The sequence below is a fragment of the Myxocyprinus asiaticus genome, chromosome 36 (genome assembly GCF_019703515.2).
Source record: "Myxocyprinus asiaticus isolate MX2 ecotype Aquarium Trade chromosome 36, UBuf_Myxa_2, whole genome shotgun sequence".
NCBI lineage: Eukaryota > Metazoa > Chordata > Actinopteri > Cypriniformes > Catostomidae > Myxocyprinus > Myxocyprinus asiaticus.
In genome coordinates this window covers 13978808-14003530 of record NC_059379.1, presented here as the reverse complement: position 1 = coordinate 14003530, position 24723 = coordinate 13978808, and the positions used below count along the sequence as shown (strand labels likewise).

Genomic DNA, 24723 nt, shown 5'->3' with positions numbered 1-24723 from the left:
TCACAATGTGTCACATAATTGTACAGTACATGCAGAAGACAGTACAGAAGATGAACAGACAGGCAGGTGCCAAAGAGAGGAGGAGGATGAGGAGGGAGATGAAGAATATCTAACCCCGATGTCACTGTAGGACATGTTCAAAGAGGTGAGGCCTACATCTCTCTTTGTTTCCCTTCAGAACTCCAAACAAAGAACTCCATCCCGGTTTTCGCAAACCACGAGGGGATCCATCCGGTTTACACATCAGCTTGAATTATTTCACTTCTCTTTCTCCCTTCTTTTTTTCCTGTCTTTTTCTTTGCATTCCTTGAGGGGAAGTTCAGATGCTGGGGTAAGAGGTTACAGAGGAAGCGCTACTCTCAGCTTGCCTCTAAGACATGTGTGTGAGCGCTCTGCACAGAGGTCGCTGTGCCATGTTTGCATTTCTGCTCGGGTCAGGACCCTCCCTCGTCTGCTACGCCTACGGCCAGCCATTCCAGCCAGCTACATCGGCAAAACCACACCAGCGCCAAGCCAGCATGCCGTGAGGAAGGGGTAGAAAGTGAGATAGAGTGAAAGAAAGAGAGAGAGACAGAGAAAAGGAGAGCAAGAAAAAAAAACTCAATGTACCTTGCCCTATCTGACCTGACCAACCTCCACATTCCTCCCCAAAAACTGTCTTTATCCTGCCTAAAGGGCAAGCTCAGTGATGCAGCCAAAGCTAACTCCAAAAGAGAAAAGAAAGAAATTAAATCAAAGACAGGGGGAGCTATAGAGTTGCTAGAGTTGGAACTTGGTAAATTAACCAGAAACGTTTTTTTTTTTTTTTTTTTTTTTGTGGTTTTGTAAGAAAATAGAATCTTGGTAAGGATTGTTTCTTAAGTTATACCCCTGCCTGTTCTTATGCGTGTTAGTTTCAGACGAAAGTGCGAGTGAGAGAGGCAGAGAGACAGGGAGAAAGAGACATCGAGAGAGACAGGCAAGGAGGTAGGTAAAGACTATGATGAAGATAAAATGACCAGAGTCAAAAAAAAGAGGAGATTTTGGGGTGGAAAATCTGGTCAACTCTGTACAGTGGGCATACAGAACTTGTAGTCTACTGCAGGGATCTGAACAGAATAGACTTAAGAAGTACAGAGAAGAAATGGCACTTCAGGGTCAAAGATGGGTGAATAGAGAAGATGAGGCTTGGAGATGTGTTAGCTTGATATGTATTTAATCTTTCTGCTATTGTACTCAAGTGTTTTACAGGGTGGTATAGCTACAAAAATAAATAAATAAAAAATACTTTGTGCAGAGGTTGGTAGTGGATTGGTTGGTAGTGGATTGAGGGGCAGTTCTGTCTGCCAAGGTGCTAACTGCCTGTCAAACAGCGGCAAATAAGTTAATATCCATTTTTTAAGAGCCATATTGATTCTAAGTATCTCCCTATGTTCCGTATTGATTTATAGGTCTCCAAGGGAATTTTACCAGATACATCTTTCAGGAAGCAGAGCTGAGTGGGGTCTTTTAACCTTCTAGCTCCCTAAATCAAGATGCAATTACCACCGTTTCACAGCCAAAAAATGCACAGGCTGTTGCTCTACATGAGAAGAGGTGCTGATGAGAGAAACTCCCCCTCAAAAACACTACCTTAAAAACTCCATATCAAAAATAAACACTCATCGAGCACTAAATGCAAGTAAACAACACTGGCTAGCTTGCCAGTATTTTTCTTTAGGAATTGCAACGTAATGCATGGTTTAATTTACAATGTAAGAACGACAGCTTGAACCTTGTTTTTTTTTTCTTTCTCTTTTTAAATCTGTAAAAAGCGATGTGAGCAAATCAAATCAAATAGATTTAAACTTCTTTAGTCTACTCAAGAAAATATCAGTTACAGTTGTGCGTCTTCTCTTAATTTTTAACCATCAGAATTTTAAGAAACTATGAAACTAGAATGGTTTTTTTCTTTTATTTGTTACTCTATAACTTCATGTGGCAACAAATGTCTTTTGTTGTGAATGTGAATTTCGGAAAACCATAGAAAGGTTTATTTCTAGACTACCATGGACAATGAAACCGGTGGAAACAAGGGGACACAGTGGGCCAAGTAGATATGGACCAGGCATAAATGAACAGTGGACTATCACAACAAAACAGCACGATGTCTGATGTCCGCGATGAGGGAAGTGTGAGGAAAGAGTGAACAAACATGACACAGAAAAGGGTATTACTTAGTAGAAACAAATACCTACCATCAACATATTCCCAATTCAAAGACTGCTTGTATTAGAACAGAAAGACAAGAGGTTGGGACTGAATAAAGGGTTATAAGAGAGAAGTGGAGAAGGAAGAAGAAGGGGAGAAAAAAGAGAGAGGTGTGATGAGATGACATCACCCCAACCTTACCCTTCATACAACAAGTGGCTACATCACACAATTCTTCTATAAGTGACCAGGAACGAACAGTACACAAAAGCAGGTAAGTTCCTTGGACAGTTAAATAGCAATACTATGACGTATACTTGAGATAAAAAAATAAAAAATACTAATAATACTAATATATATATATATATATATATATATATATATATATATATATATATATATATATATATATATATACACACACACAAGTCAGAAGTCTGCATACACCTTAGCCAAATATATTTAAACTCAGCTTTTCACAATTTCCTGACATGTAATCATAGCAAACATTCCCTGTCTTAGGTCAGTTAGGATCACTACTTTATTTTAAGAATATGAAATGTCAGAATAATAGTAAATAGAATTATTTATTTCAGCTTTTATTTCTTTCATCACATTCCCAGTGGGTCAGAAGTTTACATACACTTTGTTAGTATTTGGTAGCATTGCCTTTAAATTGTTTAACTTGGGTCAAACATTTTGGGTAGCCTTCCTCAAGCTTCTCACAATAAGTTGCTGGAATTTTGGCCCATTCCTCCAGACAGAACTGGTGTAACTGAGTCAGGTTTGTAGGCCTCCTGGCTCGCACACACTTTTTCAGTTCTGCCCACAAATTTTCTATCGGACTGAGGTCAGGGCTTTGTGATGGCCACTCCAGTACCTTGACTTTGCTGTCCTTAAGCCATTTTGACACAACTTTGAAGGTATGCCTGGGGTCATTATCCATTTGGAAGACCCATTTGCGACCAAGCTTTAACTTCCTGGCTGATGTCTTGAGATGTTGCTTCAACATATCCACATAATTTTCTTTCCTCATGATGCCATCTATTTTGCAAAGTGCACCAGTCCCTCCTGCAGCAAAGCACCCCCACAACATGATGCTACCACCCCCATGCTTCACGGTTGGGATGGTGTTCTTCGGCTTGCAAGCCACACCCTTTTTCCTCCAAACATAACGATGGTCATTATGGCCAAACAGTTCAATTTGTTACATTAGACCAGAGGACATTTCTCCAAAAAGTAAGATCTTTGTCCATATGTGCACTTGCAAACTGTAGTCTGGCTTTTTTATGGCTGTTTTGGAGCAGTGGCTCCTTCCTTGCTGAGCAGCCTTTCAGTTTATGTTGATATAGGATTCGTTTTATTGTGGATATAGATACTTGTCTACCTGTTTCCTCCAGCATCTTCACAAGGTCCTTTGCTGTTGTTCTGGGATTGATTTGCACTTTTCACACCAAACTACATTAATCTCTAGGAGTTTTAATATTGTTTGTACAGATGAACGTTGTACCTTCAGGCATTTGAAAATTTTTTCTGAGGTCTTGGCTGATTTCTTTTGATTTTCCCATGATGTCAAGAAAAAAGGCACTGAGTTTGAAGGTAGGCCTTAAAATACATCCACAGGTATACCTCCAATTCAGTACACCTCCAATCAGAAGCTAATTGGCTAACTGTCTAAAGTCTTGACATAATTTTCTGGAATTTTCCAAGCTACTTATAGGCACAGTTAACTTAGTGTATGTAAACTTCTGACCCACTGGAATTGTGATATAGTCAATTAAAAGTGAAACAATCTGTCCGTAAACAATTGTGGGAAAAATTACTCGTGTAATGCACAAAGTAGATGTCCTAAACAACTTGCCAAAACTAGAGTTTGCTAATATGAAGTCTGTGGAGTGGTTAAAAAAATTTGTTTTAATGACTTCAACCTAAGTGTATGTAAACTTCTGACTTCAACTGTATATATATATATATATATATATATATATATATATATATATATATATATATATATATATATATAAATGTAGTGTATATATATATACACACACAATTAATTTTATATAAATACAATATCTTTAATCAAAAAAGTGTATGATTGACTGGAAATTTTAACTGATATGCCTTAAAGTAATACGTTTTGTTACATCATTTTCTGCTCAAGGATCTCTGTTCCTATACAAGAAGTGTTTTTACAAGTCAGAAAGCAATAGATACAAGTAAGCAGGAAGTCTTTGTAAACATAGAAACTGAAGTAAAGCTTTGAAAATTGGAGGAAAACAATCCATAGAAAGTGTCGAAAGAAGGGAAACTAATTTTTGTAATCTGATAATCATCATCATCATCTATACGTTCTCCCCAAGAGTGGGGCTTGGAATATACCTGCAGGGTTTGCACCATAAACCCAGCTGGTCAAGCCCGAACAAGGCACGACACTTCTTAGGGGTATTTGCATCTGTTATCCATAGAGGAACATAAAAACACAACAAAGAAAGACAAAACGCACATGTCATTGGACACAAAAAGGCATGGGGCTAGAGCAAAGGATTCAGCTATGGACATTGGTATCATGCCTCCCCAATAACTTACCATGGACCAGCCCATCTCAACCCTCCTGGCCACGCCCCCTTTAATAGTGGGAATTAAATCCCGCCTCTTACTCTTTAACCCCACCTATTTAAAATTTGTATGAATAGTAGCACAATATAAACTCCTTGTGTGAACTAATAGAAACTTGCACCCATGAAAGCAGTGACTGCACGAATGGCCATCATCTTAATAATACATTTATAGCAGTTGTTCACCCAAAAATGAAAATTGTCATAATTTATTAACCTTTTTTCAAAATCCATGTTTTTTTCTTCTTCTGTGGAACAACAAAATATTTTAGAGCAGAATGTCCAAGCTGCCCTTTTCCATACAATGAAAGCAAATGGTGACCATAGGGCTGTCATGCAAGATTTTTAGTAAATAATGTAATATATGTAAATCATTCATTATTTTAGTAAATAATGAAGTTTTAAGGGCTATTTTTATGATTTTGTGTTTTTGGAGCTTGATGGTGCCTGGTGCCCACCTATTTTCATTGTATGGAACAGAACAGCTTGAAAATTGTGCTAAAATTCATACAGGTTCGGAACATTATAAAGGCTGTTCAGAATTTTCATGACAGAATTTTCATTTTTGGGTGAACTATCCCTTTAAACTTTTGTGCACACACTCACACAAAAAATGAAAAAGACATCCCTTTACAGTACATTCGCCCCACCCAGTGGAGGGAAAAAAAACTATCCCCCAGATTTGCAAAAGCGGCTGATTGGCAGAGGAAGGCGTGGTGTGGAGAGAATGCGAGGTTGAGAGAGACAGAAAAAGAGGGAGGAGGTACCAACGAGATAGTTCCCAAGCTTTCACCTGCTCTAGCACACCTGCCAGCACACCAGATACACACCTGCATGGGCCACACCAGTTATTCTGCTGGTCAAGCCCGAAGCGTGCACGACACTTCTTTGGGGCGCTCAGATCTGAAGCAATGAAGAGGAGAAGAGGAAGCCAGCGCAGAGAAGAGATGAAATCAGAAAAGAGAGCGAAAAGAAAGATAAATTGAATTCAATGAACGTGAGGACCTCTATTAAATGCTCACTACTATACACTACTTCCCCCTAGTGATAAATGTAAATAATGGCAATTAGAGCTGCACAATTAATCAAAATCTTTATATGGCCTTATGTGACTATTAAATATATAGTATATACATAATGAATCTGTATGCACTGCATGCTTTTAAGTCAAAGGATGGCACTCTGTTCTGTAAGTAGTCCTACATTTTGGCTGTAACAATTTACTACATAAATTGGTGCAGTTTTGTGAACAGAACAGGTTGACAGGTTTCCTTCAATGATAATAACAACAACAACAATAACAATAACAATCAATACAATTTTATAACAAATAATGGACTGGGTTTTAAAAACATTGTGAAGTAAAAGTGGACTGATAATTTTTTTTTTTGTCATCATTCATTTGATAAATTATGACATCCTCAGACACAAAGGAATCTGAGTTTTGTTCTTTTTGTTGTTCTGGTTTTAATTTTTAAGCAATGGCAACATGTGATGTTCAATCACAATTCAAATCACAATTGCAATATTTGCCAAAATATTCACAATATGAATATTTCTGACCAAATCGTGCAGCCCTAATGGCAATCATTTGTGCAGTATGCCTTTACAGTTTGGACTATCATATTTGACCATCATTTGTTAGTTATACAAACATTGGAAATTAAAATCAAACACAAGCCAACAAATATGAAAGTAAATGAATAATAGAAATAAGTATAATAGCACACAATACATGCCTTTAATAACCAAGGCTCAATATGAATAAGAAAAAATGCTTGTTTGTTAAAAGGGGGTAGGATGCAGCAGGTATGGGTACACATCTGCAGTTCTAGGCTGTTAACTAGCTGTTCTAGGCTTGAGGAGGAGATAGGGATAGATTGTTGAGGTAGTAGCAGTAGCTGGGAGGAGCTATAGGAGTGAGGCAGAAGATTAGTTTAAGCCAGGGAAACATTACAAATCTTCATAAGCCAGGCCCACGTTCATCCACCTTTCACACTGGTTCATCCACCTGAGCACTGGTCAAGTAAAGGCCAGTGATTGTGTGAGGAGGGTGAAGGGAGGCCGTTTGTGGAGCAGACCAAGCTTAAAGGAGACAGGGCAGAGCCCGCATTCATTTTGGGGGCAAGAAGGAGATACAGGGGCAGCTACTGAAGACAGTAGATTAAGGAGGTTTACCCTGGTAACAAAATCTCTGGTTATTCTTAGCATAAAGAAATTCTTTGGAACAGCAGTCTTTCCTATAAATATACTGCAGCTGCATGCTTTGAGTTTACCAAATTGGGAACTTTTTACATAATAATGGATGGCTTTTAACACAGAAGCATCATATATTATAAAATTATGTGTATGATGAAAATGGAGCAAAGGAAACAACTGAAAAAGGTCAGCATACTTCGAGCAAAAATAAAGCAATTTATTCTTCAAGAGAATTGGAAAATAAAAAAGATATATAAAGCAAATATGAACATTTAGCATAATATAATTTGTATACTGCACAAAACAGATAAATAAATGCATAAAGAACCAAAAAAGGGGAAAAAAGCAAGTTAGTAATTTAAGACTCAAAATGACATTAGCACCTGTAATCGGAGGAAGTGAAAGGCAAGGGTTTGGAAAATATTCTCTGTGCTCTGGAAAAAAAAAAGAACAAGATACAGAGGCCTTCAAAAGGGGTTTCATGATGGAGAGAGACCGCAAATACATTACTCTGCATTCTTCCTGGACAATACCTCACAATATAGAGAATCAATGATAATCATAAGGAAGCAGAACGGCAAAGTGAATAAAATCAATGTAATCAGCAAACCTCCTTAATGAGTGGGTGAAATGTCAAAATATGCATTTCTTATATATTGTTACTACTTATAAACACATAAAAAGCATGCAGCAGGCACAGCCCAAAGTTACGACCACATAAGAGACACATCAGGCACAGTCCAATGGCGTGACACAAGCATAGAGGCTGGCACAGTTCTTGCACTCAGTCACAAGGGTGATAAACTCTCACACTCTCAAAACATACATATCACAGTATGATAAATGCTGGAGGGGGGCTGGGCGATGAGGGAGGGGGGCAGCTGGTAGGAGGGGAGGAGGGGGGTGGGTCATGCATATTCAATGTTATTAATGCTCAACATCGGGCAAGGGGAAAGAAGGGGGATAACAAGCAGTCTATCGTGTAAATATTGCATTGGGTAGCATAGCTATATACAAAATGAGGCAGGCACAAAAAAAAAGATGAGCAAAAAAAGGCTGGACTTTCATCTCTGAGATGTCACACTTGTGACAGATGATGGGTCTGCTCTAATATAAGAGATAATTGCAGCTCACTTACCATTGCCCTCTCCTGCCTGCTTTTCCCTTTTTCTCTTCTTCTTTTTCCCCTGATAGTTACCCGCCAGAAAGAGAGAAATAGACAGGAACCTTAGTTATTATATTGCAGAAAAGATCGAGACATGAAATGAACAAGAGAGCCCAATGTTTTTCACAGATTTATTTATTCATGTTACAGCCTGAAGGTTTGAATTGCCACTGCAGGACACAACTTTCCCTATCTTCCCCCCTCATCCTGTTTCTCTCCTTTTGTTTATTCCTTCTGTTTCTCTTTGCTGCTTAGTTCTCCTTTTATTGTGAAATGACTGGAAGCTCTTGAGATTTCTTTGAGCGGTTCTGTTTAAATGGGGGGAGAATAGAGTAAGAAAACTTGCATCTGTCCTCACTGAAATGAGTGCATCTTTATGGCTACAGTTCCACTAGATGCACTTGTGACCACTGATTGTATCGAGGCCAAGGCTCTGGACAACGATAAAAGTATGCAGCTTTGACAAGACAAAATAAGTCCAAGGCAATTTTTCTGGTAAAAATATTTGTACCAAAAATTCAATTACTGATTTAATCCCAACCGAAGAGCATCTTTTGATTTTCTACAACAGTAGAACGAGGCCCTTTCAGCAAGTAGCGCTCACTAAAATATATATATACCCTACCGGCCAAAAGTTTTGAAACACTTGACTGAAATTTTTCTCATGATCTTAAAAATCTTTTGATCTGAAGGCGTATGCTTAAATGTTTGAAATTAGTTTTGTAGACAAAAATATAATTGTGCCACCATCATTTATTTCATTGCAAAACTAAAATGTAATTAAAGAAACACTTTTGAAATTGATGACTTGGACCAAATAATAAAGAAAAGCAGCCAATAAGTGCCCAACATAGATGGGAACTCCTTCAATACTGTTTAAAAAGCATCCCAGGGTGATATCTCAAGAAGTTGGTTGAGAAAATGTCAAGAGTACATGTCTGCAAATTCTAGGCAAAGGGTGACTACTTTGAAGATGCTAAAATATAACACAGTTTTGATTTATTTTGGATTTTGTTTAGTCACATCATAATTCCCATAGTTCCATTTATGTTATTCCACAGTTTTGATGACTTTACTATTATTCTAAAATGTGAAGAAAAAAAATTATAATAAAGAATGAGTAAGTGTTTCAAAACTTTTGACTGGTAGTGTATAAGTCTTCTTCCCTGTTTCCACACTAGTGGTCAGACTCCAAGGAGAGTTGACAGGCTGGGCGGTGGGGTCATTTGTTAGACATGAGGGGCGAACGCTCTGCTCCAGAGAAACAGTAAACGGTACGCTCGTTCCCCATTTCTGGCGTTGGAGAGAGATGTCCTCTTTCATCAAAGCTACAAGGCGTTTAGGCCCTGTGGTTATTTAATTACTCTGATCTGAGCTTGCCTTTCTCTTTTTAGGTGAACCAGTGGAATACTAATGAAAGCAGAGGAAAATCGCAGACTGGGAGAAAAAAACAGATCTGACTATGCTGGGAAAAAGCGTGCCTATAGTAGAAAGAGCCTGCTAAAAATCTGCACTGCACTAGTCTGAGAGGACCATCAGAGGCCAGTGTGCTTTAGTTACTTCCACACAATACTGTTAAAACAGTTTGGTTGCTACTGGGCAAATTTATACTAATGCATTTGCCAGACACTTCTATTACAGCTTTTTACAGAGCATTGTGTATTATCTGAGAATCAAATCCATAATCTTGGGATTGCTAGCGCTATACTCTACTAGTTGAGCTACAAGAACACTAGATCTAGATGGTCTTACATCATTATTTGACCACTGAGAAAGGGAAAACAGCTTCACTCCAAAACTTCTTACAGCATTCCCTGGGAATCTAACCCATAACCTTGCCATTGCTAGCAACATGCTCTACTGGTTAAGCTACAGGACCACCAAATCTAGATATCCCTATGTCATTATGTGATCCCTGGGGAAGGAATGAGGCATTGTTACATGTTGAAAACTTAAAAACTTACATAGTTGTCTCGTGCCGACCATCCGGGGTAGAGCTGCATGTGAAGCTGTCGTTCTTTCCTGGCTAGCTCATAATATTTGGCCTGCTCCTCTCGCGACAGAGCGTGCCACTGCAAACAGAAGCACACATCCATCCATCACAACAGTGGCGGTCACAGAGGACAAGACCACTGATATTTTAGGCTCAAGCGACATGGAAGAGTTTCCATGAGCGGTCAAACCACCATGTTCAAATTTCCCCTTCCCCTGTTGTTTGCCATTACACATTTACTCAATAGCAACATTGAGCAAGATTACAATTATACAGAAATAGAAAGGTGAATTAGCACTGCTTTTCCACCACCGACAACACTGCAATCTGTGGTCTTGGTAGCTGAGACAGGCTGCTACATCATGCTGTGGCCTGTGGAATGTATACTCACCCTTCGGCCTAAGATCTGGTTGATAGCTGCGCTTTCTTTTAATGTGCACTCTGCCACCACTTTGGCTCTCATTTCCTTCATATAAAGCATGAACGCGTTCAGAGGCTTCTTTATGTGTGGCTGCTTCTTTTTCTCATCCTCCTTTTTCGCATCCTGATGTTTCCTGTGAAAGGGAGAGAATGGATCTTAGTTGTCCAGCTAGACCAGCACCAAACCAGCACTAACCAGCATAAAAGATTAATCTATCCATATTAATTGATAGACTGACCAATGAGATGCAATCGGCAGACCAACTTGTGATGCTATTCTATTATTACTGAATCTTAGATTTGAGTTTGTCTAAAAGTGACTTACGAGCTGTTGAGGGATCCGATGTCACTGTGAGAGGACTCTTGCTTGACGTTGGGTGTGACGATGGCTGGGTGTGGGATCCCTGTGGTGTGCAAACTGTGATGGGGTGGTAACATGTGAGGAGGGAATCTGGAGGAGAGAAGACTGTGTAAATCGTCAGAGTGGACACGGGTGAAATGATGGATGGACACACACATATACATAGCAGAGCATTGATTATGAGCTAAAGACTTAACACATCACAGTGGCTATAAAACTACAAGCAATGGTTACTCAATACAGCTCTGTTATGTGGAAGACAGGAAGAGACTGCAAATGGCAAATCAAAGAGGAAGATCTAGAACTCACTCTTTGCCAGAGTTATCAAAGACAGCATGAAATGGCATTCGCAACGATTTTAGTTCCAAAATGTAACGTAATTCTAAGTGAAACAGAATATCAGTGGGGTATAATGTAGGACTGGACTTAATTTTATCCCCTGTGATTTGTTTGTAAATAGTGGGTTGTAATATTATTGGTTAAAATTTTGTTCCCCACCCACATGGACTGGATTACATCAGCAAAAAAATAAAATAAAAAAAAATAAAAAGATTACAAGTTATTACATTTTGAAAAAAGATTATGAAAACACTGTTTTTTTAAACTTGAGAATAAAGAAAAATTATGAACCATGCACAATAAAACCACAGACATTTATTAAGTACATAGGGCCAATTTTGATTTATATCGTCTTTAACATCAACCAAAATTTGATTTCTTTGTAAAAAAGTCGATATGATATTATTGGTTAATATTTTTCACGGCTCTCACAGCAGTGGTTACATCAAAAACATAATAATAATAACAATAATAATAATAATAATAATAAATAAATAAAAAGTGTTTTAGAGGTAGAGAAATTAAAAGTTAGTTAATTTTGATTAATTAATTTTGAATTTTTTTCTTTAGAATATCATGAAATGAGAAAGACACATGAATTAAATTGAATTAGGTAAATTTTCATTTTAAGTTGTCTTTAACATCTTAGTTCATCATCTGCCTCGATTTACATCAGCATCCCTCTGATTTAAAATAAATTTTTTTGTGTGGTCTTTTTAGACAATTTTGAGTGGTAATTTTCTTCTCATGTATTTGGCAATTACTGATTATTTTCCTTTGTTTTATTCTTCTAAAATATTTAGCATTCCTAAAAGAATATATAATTTTATCCCCTAGTATTGTGCAAAGATCTGTAGGAAAATGTTAGATTTCTGTGCCTGTGTGTTGTGTGTGTAGTCTGTCCTAGCAGTGCATGGCCAAATCTAGGAGCGAGAATAGGGGATGATGAAAAACAAAATAAGAGAAGAGAAGGAATTTTCTTTTTCTTTTTTTCAAACAGCTCATTATCTGCTTGAGTGTGGCTATATGGCTTGGAGCCAGAATATAATGATGAGCGTAAACTCACAAGGAACAACTAGTTTCTGTTGGAGCCTCTCTCTGGGGACTGTGTTTCCCTCCAATCTCTCTTCTCCACTATCCTCTTCTACCTTCATCCCTGACACATTTGTGTTTGTGCCATGTCATCCGGGCCACTGCCCTCCCGTCTGTTCTATCGAGGGGGGACCAGCGATGTGGCTGCAGTGGCGTAATCATTAGCCCCCCACCTTTCTTCCTCTCTCCCCCCTCCACTTCTTTCTGTCCTTGCATACTTAAAATTTCCTCTGTTCCAACGTCGAATTTTCCCCCCCTTACTCTCCCATCAGTGCCAGTGCGCTACTGTTTCCATAGTGGTTTAAACATGACGACCATCTCTTTGAAGCACGGGTATCATTTCGCTCATCAGCATGTAGAAGATTCTGCCATCAATTTAGCCCCACTGAGGGATGAGTGAGAAATAGAAGGGCTCCTGCAGGGTCCAATGCCTCAATCTTCTTCCTCACCAACCGGGTGTCAGTGAGTGCCATTTAATTGCCAATCGGAGCGATGGCCTTAGCGCCTGTTTAATGTATAATGACCCCGCCGGTGTGCTCGCTCTTTCTGTCTTTCTCTTCCTCTTTCGAAAAAGAAGGGATGGATGTGGAGGTGCGGATGGAGGAACATATCAAAAGACAGGCACGGGCAGGGGGCAAGGGGCCTACATTTCCTCCCCCGTCACCCGGGACAGGTACTACACCTGTACGGCTCGAACCCCATTATCAAAATAATGTAGCTCATTTGCCAGATCCAAGTCTGTGCTGTTCATGCTCTGAAATGTATTTTTTAGGAGGCTGAAGACTCTACATGAAGCCCCGTGTGCTAACGGCATAATAAATGGCAGCAGACAGGGCCATTACATTCTTTCTGAGCCAAAGACTTTAAGGCCGCCTGGAGTCAACATCCACTTCCTAAGTAAATAGGACAAAGCAAGATGTCCCTTTCCCTTCTTTGCCTCTCTCCCTTGTTTTTTTGTTTTTGTTTTTTACAGAAAAAATATAAACACAATTAATGCAACCTTTTCCTGGTGCTCATTATTTTTCACGGAAGGCTGGTGACAGCACAGTCGAACGGCCAGAGAGATCACGCTGCTTGTTTTGACACAAACATGCTAAAGAACCTTACCTCCACAGAGACACAAGACCACCACTTATTAATCTATGCTAATTCAATTACAGATTATCAAAACGCATTAGCTCTTCCCTAGCACATCACCAATCCCCCTAGCCCCCATTCAGTAGATTCAATTAGCCTGCACTGGAAATAGGATGATCACAATATAAAGGCCTCATTAGACCACAATCAGCTGTCACTTAAATGATGGTCCAGTGCTGGAGCAGCAGAGGCTTCAGACCTGCACAGCCGCCTAACAGTGGATAAGGCGGAATGGGCTCATTCCAGGCCTTGAGAGTGTACAGATGACTGCTCTATAAGGCTGAGACCACAAAACACTCATAGTAAAAGCTGTCTGAGTCAAATGTGGGAGGCCATATGTGGTTTAATGCAGGCTGTTATTAAAAATGGATCTTCAAGGGTTAAGACCAGATGCAAAGACCCTGTGCTCATGAGCAGAGCAGCAGCAAATGTAGTCTGATCTTTGCTGCAGGGCTAAATATTGTGTTATAGAACTATGTTATGTTTGGCTTGTCCATTTAAAAATGAGTGCCAATTAAAATGTTGGTGTTAACCTGCTGGTTTGAGATCTCTGGAGATGTTTAACACAGACCAGGACCTTCTCTTTTTCTCCCAAACATACTCAAGCCCAGGCCAGGATTTAAGACCCTGCTGGAAAATTCAGTTTAAGTTGGTAGCTGTGTTTTGGAACATGGTAGTTGGTTTCAAACTTGCTCATGCTGTTAAACCATTTTGGACCAGCAACAAACCAGTTACCAGCTGCTCATACAAGCTTATAATGGTCAAGCTGGTTTTTGGAACATGGAAGCCAGATGACAAACCAATGACTAGCTTGGACCAGACGAAATTGGAATGGAATTGAATTTTCCAGAAGGGGAGAGTCTCACCCTCCCTGTTGCTTCCTCCTTTTCTTGCTCCCCAGCTCACATTTATCCATCAATGTCCTCTGGTTTTAGCTCACCAGGCCTCCAGAGCTGCTTTTCCAATCATGTTGCAATTAAACAGGAGTTTGTCCCTGTCTGGAGACTCAGACTGGGCTTGAGCAGGTCTCCATTTCTAGAAACTATAAACCAGACCTGCCTCTGTGCCTCTCTGGCTAGTCTCACCACCATCATCTTTATATTCATCATCATTGTAAGAAGAGTAACGTATGCTTCAGGCAAATGTGGGAAGGGCCGAGTGAATGCAGAAGGAGGTGACCACCATATGAAACTGTTTGCTTCTGTTGCATCTCTCTTTGTGTTTGAATGACATAAAAGCCAACAACAGCAGAAGGAGATTTGTCATCTACAGCAAACACCTTCCACTTCTCACATAACAGAGACAAGAATTGATCACAAGGGAGCAATCATATTGACAGTGTAAAACAAACATACGCTCTTCCACACACATCCCACAATTCCCCCAACACACAGCCATTAGTGCTCCCCTGGGGACGTTTGTGTCCAAATCGGCACTTGAAATCGACCCCAGTGAGTTGCACAAAGCTCTTGCTCAGAGTCAAACACGAGCCCCCCAAATTTGGAATGTGGATGGTCCTTTACGATTTTTGTTTGTCAGATTGTACAACACGACATGAGATCTTGCGTAAAAGCCAAGGCAGGCTGTATGATATATACCTTTGGTCATGACTGATAGTGCTGACAGGGTGATTTTTTCCAATGATGAAAGAAATCTGTACAATTTTCCAAAGATTTAGGCTCAAATTGTGGCTGAAATCACACAGTGTGCACTTTTACAGAGATTCATTGTATTCCGTATGTGACCAAGGTTTAACCACAGCCAAGACATTTATAGTCATCTCATCTTTCACCATTCAACATGGGTAAATGTTCTTCAGGGGCCTCATTATATAATGATAACAATAATTAATATTTTAATATATTGCAGATCGCTGGGGAACGTCTTTTTGAACACTGAGGCGAGAGCTGTTTCTCCTTAAGGGAGAAGTTTGTGCTGGGTTTGACATGCTCGCAAACCACACTTGCATTCTACGCGAGTCTGCTGTCCCAAAGCTCAACTTACCTTGACATGGATGCATTGACAGTGAGGGCAGTCTGGTAGGGGTGCCTGAAACCTCCCGTTGTGATTGGGTAAACTGGTTGACCTTGCCTAGGAAAAGAAGAAAGGAGGAGAGGTAAAGGAAGGGATAAAAAAAAGAAGAAAGCGCTCTCTATGCAGACAGCTTTATTCTCATTTGATCAGAACAAAAATCTAGGGGATTGCAGAGCGCACATCAAAGGCAAGCAAACTCTGAACAATTTGAATGCCACAAATCTGATAGGAATGGCTAATTCAATTTCATAACCCCGCGTTTGGTGTCGATGGAGGCCCCTCTCCCTGAGCTGAAACTAGGTGTTTTGTTGTGCTAATTAAAGACGAAGCACCGGCCCCTTTAATGGAGCCATCACGCTAATTGAGGTCTACACATCCAAAGACAAACAATAATGAATGTAAATTTATACCAAAATAAAGTGCAGAGAATCAAAGGGCCTTGGCTGCGCTCGGGGCCTCTCTCGGTATTTAGATCACGGTGAGAAAACATTAAATTAACAGAGCTTAATTTGTAGCCTTTTGTCATATTAACAAGTGTTGACAAGAGTTACCAAGGGAGAGCCCCCGTGTGGAATTGTGGGTAAAATACTGGCAATCACAGTTCATTACTCTAATTTGACAATACAGAGACATGCAAAATAGCATTTGCTACAAAGATTTAGCGTTTAGGGATGAAGAAAGCCATGGGTGCATTGCTGTGGCCCCAGCAGTGTATTTCCTGAATGTATAAACTGGAAAGAGGTTAAGAGTTAGCCATTGTGCTATACTGTGCCCAAGTCTTTAAAGGCATCTTAGAAACCTAGAGACCCATAGCAATGTAGAGTGGACAGAGACCTGGTGAACATCACCATTTCTCTCACCATTTACTCACCCTAATGCCATCCCAGATGTGTGATTTCTTGCTTCAGCAGAACACAAACCAATATTTTTAGAGTAATATCTCAGCTCTGTAGGTCCATACAATGCAAGTGAATGGTGACCAGGCCTTTGAAGCTCCAAAAAGGAGATAAAGTTAGCATAAAGGTAATCCATAAAACTCCAGTGGTTTAATACATGTCTTCTGAAATGATCCAGTTGTTTTTTTGGTGAGAGCAGGCCAAAATGTAACTCCTTTTTCACTGTACATCTTGCCATTGCGGTCTCTAGACACGATCATGATTTCAAGCTTGATGATGATCATGAATCATGATCGCCAATGTGTACAGTGAAAAAGGTGTTACATTTTGGTCTGTTCTCACTCCAAACCAACTGGATCACTTCAGAATACACTGATTTAATTAATGGATTATGTTTACGCTGCTTTTTGGAGTTTCAAAGGCCTGGCCATCATTCACTTGCATTAAATTAACCTACAGAGCTGAGATATTCTTCTAAAAATCTTTGTTTGTGTTCTGCAGAAGAAAGAAAGTGATGCACATATTAGATGGCAGGAGGGTGAGTAAATGATGAGATCATTTTAATTTTTGTGTGAACTAACCCTTTAAGTTTACTTCAGTTTTGGTTTTGTTGATTATTGTTTAACCCCGTTAAATAAACAGCAATTGAAGGCCACAGTTTGGGCCCTGTTGTTATTATTATTATTATTTTATTTATTTTTTCAATTAAAATTCTCATAATGTACCAAATTAGATGGTCCCCTGTATAATTCACATACAGAATTACATTCAAATTGGGAAATCTGTATTGTTACCCAACCCTGCTTTAACATATGCTTAAAAGCAGTCTTCAGCATTAAAACTACTTTTTAAATGTACAAATGTCCTTTGAAATATTATTATTATTATTATTATTATTATTATTATTATTATTATTATTATTTATTATATACTGGGTTCCCAAACTTTTGTTCAGTGAATCTTTGATTACTGGTTGAGGATTTAAAAAAATAATTTTAATACAGACTTATTTGTTACTAAATCTTTCAAATGATTCATTACAAAGAACTGACTACAAATAATGATTCACTCACAATCTGCCATCCCTATAGCTTGCAAGCAGAACTACAAAAACATATATTCACCACTGAAATTTACATGAGGCCTGGACCAAAAAAATCCCTGATATTTCAAGGTCTTCAATGACCATGTACATGTACCCTATATATCATGTTACATATAAATCACATTTTATAATAGCACAAAAATCACTAAAGTCTTATCAGACTAAGAGTAATATGAGTCACACAGATAAATAAAAGGAGAGGAATAAAATGGGCTTGCTTACTGTGGTACTAACCATCCTAGCGGATGGGGGATCTGGCCTACAGTGCCAGGTGAAAGGGGGTAGTAAGGGGATATATCTGGAGGATGTGGAGGCCTTGGGATTCCTGCAAGAGATATAGACAAAATGCAAAGAAAAGGAAAAGAGAAATGTTTGAATAGTGTAAAATACGCTTCTGCTCTTGTCCTGACACAGAAATTCCCTGATGAATTTTAAGTGTTAAATTTATCCTTTGTGAGATACACAACTGAACAAAGTCAACATCAGAGGGATGTGGGGAGAGCGAGAGGGAGGAGGCGGAGCTCACATGCTTACTTTTAAATCACACATTCTGATCAAAGCTTGTGGAGGCAGCCCCGATGTTGTATGGCACACGGCGGAGAGCAGAAAAAAGCCCTGTCACATTGGTCTATTGAATCAGAGGATTAACAACGGGCGATAATTGAGGTTCACAAGTCAACAACACAAACACTGTGGCACGTGTTAAGAGAGACTGACATATTGGCGGAGCATTTATGTTTGAGTGCAGACACAATCACAACATTGGTTTTAGAGTTTAACAGCCAATTAACTTTTACCAACAATGTGTCAGACAGGGTTGAAGGTCTAAAAAAGTCCAGAATTAAAGAAGTCAAAAATTTAAAAGGTACTCAAAAAAGGGCAATTTTAACATGACTATCGCCTTCTGGAAAGCTTCTTGTTATTTTGCTCAGTCTCCAGTTGATACCATTTTACATTGAAATCTACAAAAAGCTCACAAGAAATGTCAGATGCCTAAAGCAGAGTCTAAATATTCTGTCCAATACTGCTGGCTAATGTTTGCCACACAGAATGAAGAAAACAATGCCTCCACAGCACATTGGCACTGCGTACACTGGTCTTCATACAATTTGTTAGTGTTGGGTTCGATTCCACCTTAGTCGAGTCCGAGTCTTTAAACAATCGAGTCCGAGTCCAAAAGGGACTGAGTCCATAACAGGCTGAGTCCGTGTCGAGTCCGAATTAATCTGTTAATGAATCTGAATTAAAATTGTAACCGTAAACTCAATATAAATATTTTAAGCTTATTTTAACCTTCACAACTAAGAAAAACAATTTGTCAATTTAAATGCAACAAAAACACCTCTGTTGCATTTCATATTCACAATTTATGATTAGTATCCTGCTGAACAAACTTCAAATTGGTTTTAGAATGAAAGCATATGCTTTAGGTGTATGAAGACAAAACTGTCCTGTGTTCTGTTGACATTTCAGTTATTTGATGTTTTTCCCCTCCACTCAAACATAGACTAAAGAAAGTGAAAACTGCGTTAGGCATTACAACCAGAGTTATTATTATTTCGAATTTTAATTTAGCTTTTATTTCTACTTCATTTTCAATTTGTCCATTCAATTTAGTTTAGTTTTATCTAAAATTATGGGTTAAATACATATAATGTAATTAATTAAATACATTTAATGTGTTTAATATATTTAATAAATGGTAATATTAAAACATTTAATAATTCCCATAAAACTAAATACAACAACAGAAAATAAAAACAGAAAAGATCAGATACCAGGTGTAGCCTACTTCCCTAAAGTTAAGATACAATTTTTTATGACAAACTCTCCTTGAGCTGACGTGTTGTTCTTTTCACATTATATTATGGTATGGATAATAGAGACTTAGGCTTAGTGAATAGAGACTTCTCCCCTCACTTGTGTTCTTCATTGTATTTTCTGACTTTTTTGCCATTGAAACGCAAGTGCCAGCTTTACAGGTAACACACAGAGATTGAGCTACATATATGTGACGGACTGAGTTGTACAATTTCCATCATGGTCTATTTCATCCGTCATATTAGTCTAAATGTCCCTGATATGTAGCATATTTGATTTTGTCTCGATGTAGTCAACATTTTCAGTTAGAAATGGCTTGCACAGTTACGTGAATCTGATAAAACATTTGTTCTATTTAATAATTTGCAGAGTTGGGAACGTACTTTTTAAGTGTACTTATGTTACTGATGTTTCTGGATGAGAGTGGCAAAGCATTTGTGGCAATCACTTTCGCGCACACACATACAGCACGGGTGCGCGAGCGAGAGAGAAAGTACTTTGAAAGAGTGTGCGTTGCCACACTCAGCCAGAATAATCACATGTAAGGACATATACGCGTGAAAACTGATGTGCAGTATCAAATACACAGAATGAATGATAGTACTAACTGTAGAATGAACATCATTATGAAGACAAAGCCAAATCCTGGACATTTAGAGGAAATTTTGAAATCCCAGCCAGACACTTTTTTCAGGTCTGAAAAAGAGGACATGTCCAGGAAAAAGAGGATGTATGGTCACCCTATATTTGTTTGCTTGTTTGTTTGTCATTGCATCACAAATGCCATGGACTCGGCTGGACTCTGAAAAAAATCTAGAGTTCTAAAGATTCGAGTCCGAGTCAAGTCTGAGTAAAAATGCATCTGAGTCCGTGACAAGTCCAAGTTGGACTCATGACTTGGACTTGAGTCCGAACTCGAGTACCCCAACTCTACAATTTGTTAATTAATTAAACTCTAAACTCAATTAAGCGACCCCATTAAGCAGCACATTAAACAGTCTCTGAGCCCTTAAAGTAGCCCTTAGTGATGAGGTCTGTTATGAGAGCGAAGAAGAAGAAGAAAAGAAAAAAAAAAGCTCCTCAAAATTCCACATTCAGTTTGTTGACTGCTTTGAACAGCAGCTGTTCGGCTATACGGAGGCACAGAGGATGAAATGCTTCTCTGTGCAACAAACCGCTTCCTCAACATACAACCAAAATATAACATCCAAGAATAATAATTTTACTTTTGAGATGAAATAACAAATTAATAGTCTGACAGATACAGCATTTGCCTTCAAGTTGAGTTTCCTGGTAAACCTCGACAAGCTGACTGCTTATACAGTTTTCATCTTGGTAGCAAGAACTAGACTCCACTATTGTTCAATTCATATGTCATCAAAAGGGGGTAAGAAAGGAAATTCTTGGTCTGTTCCAAAACCAAGTTAGCGCTCTAAAGAGGCAGCATTTTAAAGGCATCATAGCCACACTGCAGCATAACATGTATGTTTCACTTATAAAGCAAAAAATAAACCCAAGACAGCAGACAAGGTGAGAAAAATGTTGATAATAAACTTCCAATCCATTTAAAACTGCAACATATTGGTAAAAAAAATAGTTCTGTAAAATTAAATATGGATTATTTTACCCAATATTTTTGAGTGCCATGTAGTTTTTCTTATTAGAGTATTGTGCTGTTAGCTTAGCAACATGCTAACATCGCTCTATTCAAATCAATTGCGTGTTGAGTCTCCTAAGAATGCTATTTGTGTAGTGTGCAAAGTTGCTGCCTATGTAGAGCATTCCAAATTGGAGGTAATGAGGTCCCATGATGGTTAGGATACAGTCTTAAAAGGAGGCTGCCTATGTAGGCTGTACACAGCGAGGAAATAAGTGTGAAGGTAACCTTTATTTTGCTCTAGCTCTGGGATCCTGCAGTTAAGTAACAGAGGTGATGTCCTCCTCCCCCAGTCATCTCTCCCAAAAGTTAAGTGGCTCCCCAGGCTTAACATATCTCTGGTCAAAAGCTCCATCTCAAAACACACACAAAAGGAGGGGAGCAACCTTGGCCAAGTGCCAAGACAAGTCCAAATCGCTCTGATGCATCTTAACAGGTAGCTGTGAAATGCAGTAGTACAGCTCTTCCTTGTAAAGACCCCATGAAATGGCTTGAGAAGCACAGTTTTCTTTCATGTGTTGACATATTTCCTATTGAAACAGGATGTTTGGACGGGACATATCGAAGGGCTTGTACGGTTGTTTTTTTTTTTTTTTTAAACCGCAAATAGGCATTAATTTCATCACAGCAATGAAAAGATGTGGCAGGTGGTATTAGGGGGAGGGACATTCTCATTTGAGAGAGCATTTGATTGGACAAAAAGTCAATATTTTGGTATAGTAGAGAAAGACTACATTTTAAATGCATATATCTGTTAAAAGTTTAATTTGACAACTTTTAGGAGTATACTAGCCATAAAACCACAAAACAACAATTGTATTTAATTGGGTCTATGTATAACTGCGCATTTGTGAGATCATGCACTGTAAACATGACAATGGTGCTAGTTAACCCAGCCTGATGTTTAGCCTTGGGTCTCATCCTGGCTGTTTTGAAATTCATGAATGTAAAGGAAGGTGTGCATGTACCTGTTTTGGGGTCCACGTCTGCCTGTAGATGTGGAGGGGGGTTCCCAGGCGTGAAGTGCTCATTGCTGTAGGTAATCAGAGGCGTGAGCGGGTGCACATGGTGAGGGTGCTGTACCACAGGGACCTTATTAGACTGGCAAGAAAGAGAAAGAAAGGGAAGGGGGTGGAGGGAAAGACGGCATTAATATATGTTTGGGTTAAGGCAGAAATACATTGGCGCCTTCATTTCAACTGTATCCATCACAACTGTACAAAATACTCCGTCATCATATAATCAAGACCATCCGTTCAGGACCATTCTCAGAATAGTGTGGTTTGTAATTAAAAACAGTTCTGGAGATGTGTTGTGACACGGGATATTGATTAAAACAGTCATTGGATACAAAGGCAAACTGGTTGCGCTGTTTCTCTGATTCAAAGCTGCACACAAAGCATCTTATTCACAATCAGAGAAACCACCAAGCAAACAAAATGACAGTCAATCCAAACATATTGCAGCCCATGCCCTCACTCCTCCCTCGCCCCCTTTTTCTCTTAGTTACCCACATCTCATCCTCCCACCCCTTCCTCCCTCTTCTCTTCCTTCAGGGTCTGGTTTTGGTAAGGGTTTGCATTATAAAAGATAGGAAAGGAGGAGGGGGAGAGAAAATCCATTTCTGCATTTTGGTCAAATTGGTTTTAGCTATGTAATCTGCTCTTTGTGCTTTTAAGTGGCACAGGCCCCATTTTCAATTACCAAAGATTACAGCTAAGCAGAGGGGTGCTGAGGCATAGCCTGGCATTAGTGTATTCCCAGTACACGCAACCTAACCAGATTACTGCCGTGCTGTAGATTTGACAGGTCTTGCCCCACACACTTCCATGTTTTTAATCTGCAGGATTCCGGAGCCCGAAGATGCTGCATAAATTGGAGTGAACCGATCTGACTGACAGGAAGACATGTGCAAAAAATGACACCCTGAGTTGTTTGGAGGCATGAGAGTTTGCCCCACTGCTGACCTGCTATGAGTAAAACATGTCATCCGCATGTCTGATTGACAGCTGTGTGTGTCCTGCAGCACGTTAGATGAAAAGAAAAGGGCAGAGAGGGGCCACGGTCTCCATTTAAAACATGCCAAATCAAATCCTGTCTCCAACTTCAGGCACTTGCAAAGTGGGTTGTGACAAGGCTTGGGCATTGTTAAAAACAATGGCTGTAAGCTGTTAGTACATGCTTTATAAAAGTGGAGACGAGCCATCCTTTTGTAAAGACTGAAATATTTCAGCTTTTAGAGTGGGGAGGATGAGCCCAGGTTGACTGGGGCCCTGGTCTGAGAGGTTGAAGTCTCCACCCTGGGCCCTTAGATGGGGACGAGAGAGAGAGAGAGAGGAGAGAGAGAGAGAGAGAGAGAGAGAGAGAGAGAGAGAGAGAGAGAGAGAGAGAGAGAGGCCACATTCAGAACTGGGGGCGTTCCACTCTGCCATATTCCCTATGCAAGATTAATGAACTGAACAGGGCAGCTTGGGGAATGAAGGGAGCTCCGGGGACTTATTTGGGGCCCCTGAGATCAGAAAACAATTTAGAAAGAGCTGCAGAAAAGTAGGAAAGAAAGTGAAAGATGGAGAGGAAAGATAACGTGTAAAAAAAAAAAAAGAAACAAAAAAAACAACTTGTCATCAGAAAAACAGACGAGAATGATGACAGCTGCCAAACACAGCTGACGAGTTTGCCATTAAGGCAACAGTGTCACCCCCTCCCACAGCAAGCTACCCCATAACCTCCCCCTCAGTAATGATGTGAAAGAATGTTGTCAATTCTCCCTGTGCTGAAAGGCTTTAGTAGCCATTTAAATGAGTTCTTTTGTGCAGGGCCTCTCCATTGAGGGACAGCTCCAAATGGCTGTCCACTGCAGCCACATTCACCCAGAGACAAGCCAAATGATTTACATCACAGACACTGGGCCTAACAGACCCCCTTTCAAATGCCACACAGCCTCACAAATAATAGACAGTCATTCCGTTTATCTGGCTTCTGCGGAGCGCAGCACGCTATCGCTGCTCACTACAATAACATTTCAACTCGCTCTCCACCTGGTCAGCAAGGCCACAAGAAGAAGAACATGTTGACCGGAATTAGCTTGGAATTACACATTTCTGCTTGTATTATTCTCATGTGTAAGTCATTTTGAAAAAAATAAACAGGCCTGACAATTGACTAAATGTGGACCCATGTTTTGGTCCCATCAATTTTACTTAGCTATCTAAATAAGAACATACCATTAACATCTATTTTTTTTATTTATTTATATAATGCTAAATATAATTGCTATGGACTAACCCTAACCCAAACCCCTAGTGACATTTTGTATTTGCATTTTTAGAATCTCTGAATATCTCAAGAATGAGTTTTGGTCAGATTGAGCTAACTTCTAAACTGGCTAAACTACACCCACTGTGTGTACACAGCTGGACAAAAATAACACTGTCCAATAGATAGTCACCTTTAACACCACACAAAAAACATTCTCCAAACAATTTCCTTTCTAAGTGCTATTCAAGTCCATTACATCTTCAGTCTTTACAAACTCTTCCCAATACATCTGGCTCTATTGACCCCATTGCTATTGTACGATGGCTTTAGCCTCTTCCTCCAGACATGGCTAATTGTCTCTAGTGACTCAGGGGAGTGAGGAAGACCACCTACATAAACCCGCCTGTACCGAAGGACGACCGCATACTATTGGATGCTAACAATTGCCAAATCACTGCT

General features: G+C 39.4%; 1 protein-coding gene across 20 annotated transcripts in view; it reads right to left on the bottom strand.

The window, feature by feature from the left end:
* Nucleotides 1-24723, bottom strand: part of tcf7l2 (transcription factor 7 like 2) — a 107024-nt gene that overhangs the window by 1350 nt on the left and 80951 nt on the right. For 2 of the 20 annotated variants that reach the window (XM_051673981.1, XM_051673989.1), the window contains 9 exons: nucleotides 21975-22107; nucleotides 17751-17853; nucleotides 15498-15584; nucleotides 10890-11015; nucleotides 10536-10698; nucleotides 10116-10223; nucleotides 8125-8173; nucleotides 7370-7420; nucleotides 5618-5690 (listed from right to left, as the gene is read on the bottom strand). In XM_051673981.1, the coding sequence (XP_051529941.1) occupies nucleotides 5618-5690; nucleotides 7370-7420; nucleotides 8125-8173; nucleotides 10116-10223; nucleotides 10536-10698; nucleotides 10890-11015; nucleotides 15498-15584; nucleotides 17751-17853; nucleotides 21975-22107 (893 nt within the window). Of the gene's footprint in view, nucleotides 1-2216; nucleotides 2278-4551; nucleotides 4625-5617; nucleotides 5691-7369; nucleotides 7421-8124; nucleotides 8189-10115; nucleotides 10224-10535; nucleotides 10699-10889; nucleotides 11031-15497; nucleotides 15585-17750; nucleotides 17854-21974; nucleotides 22108-24723 lie in introns of all 20 variants that reach the window. The other 18 variants (XR_007894866.1, XM_051673990.1, XM_051673992.1 and 15 more) reach the window with 18 other exon arrangements.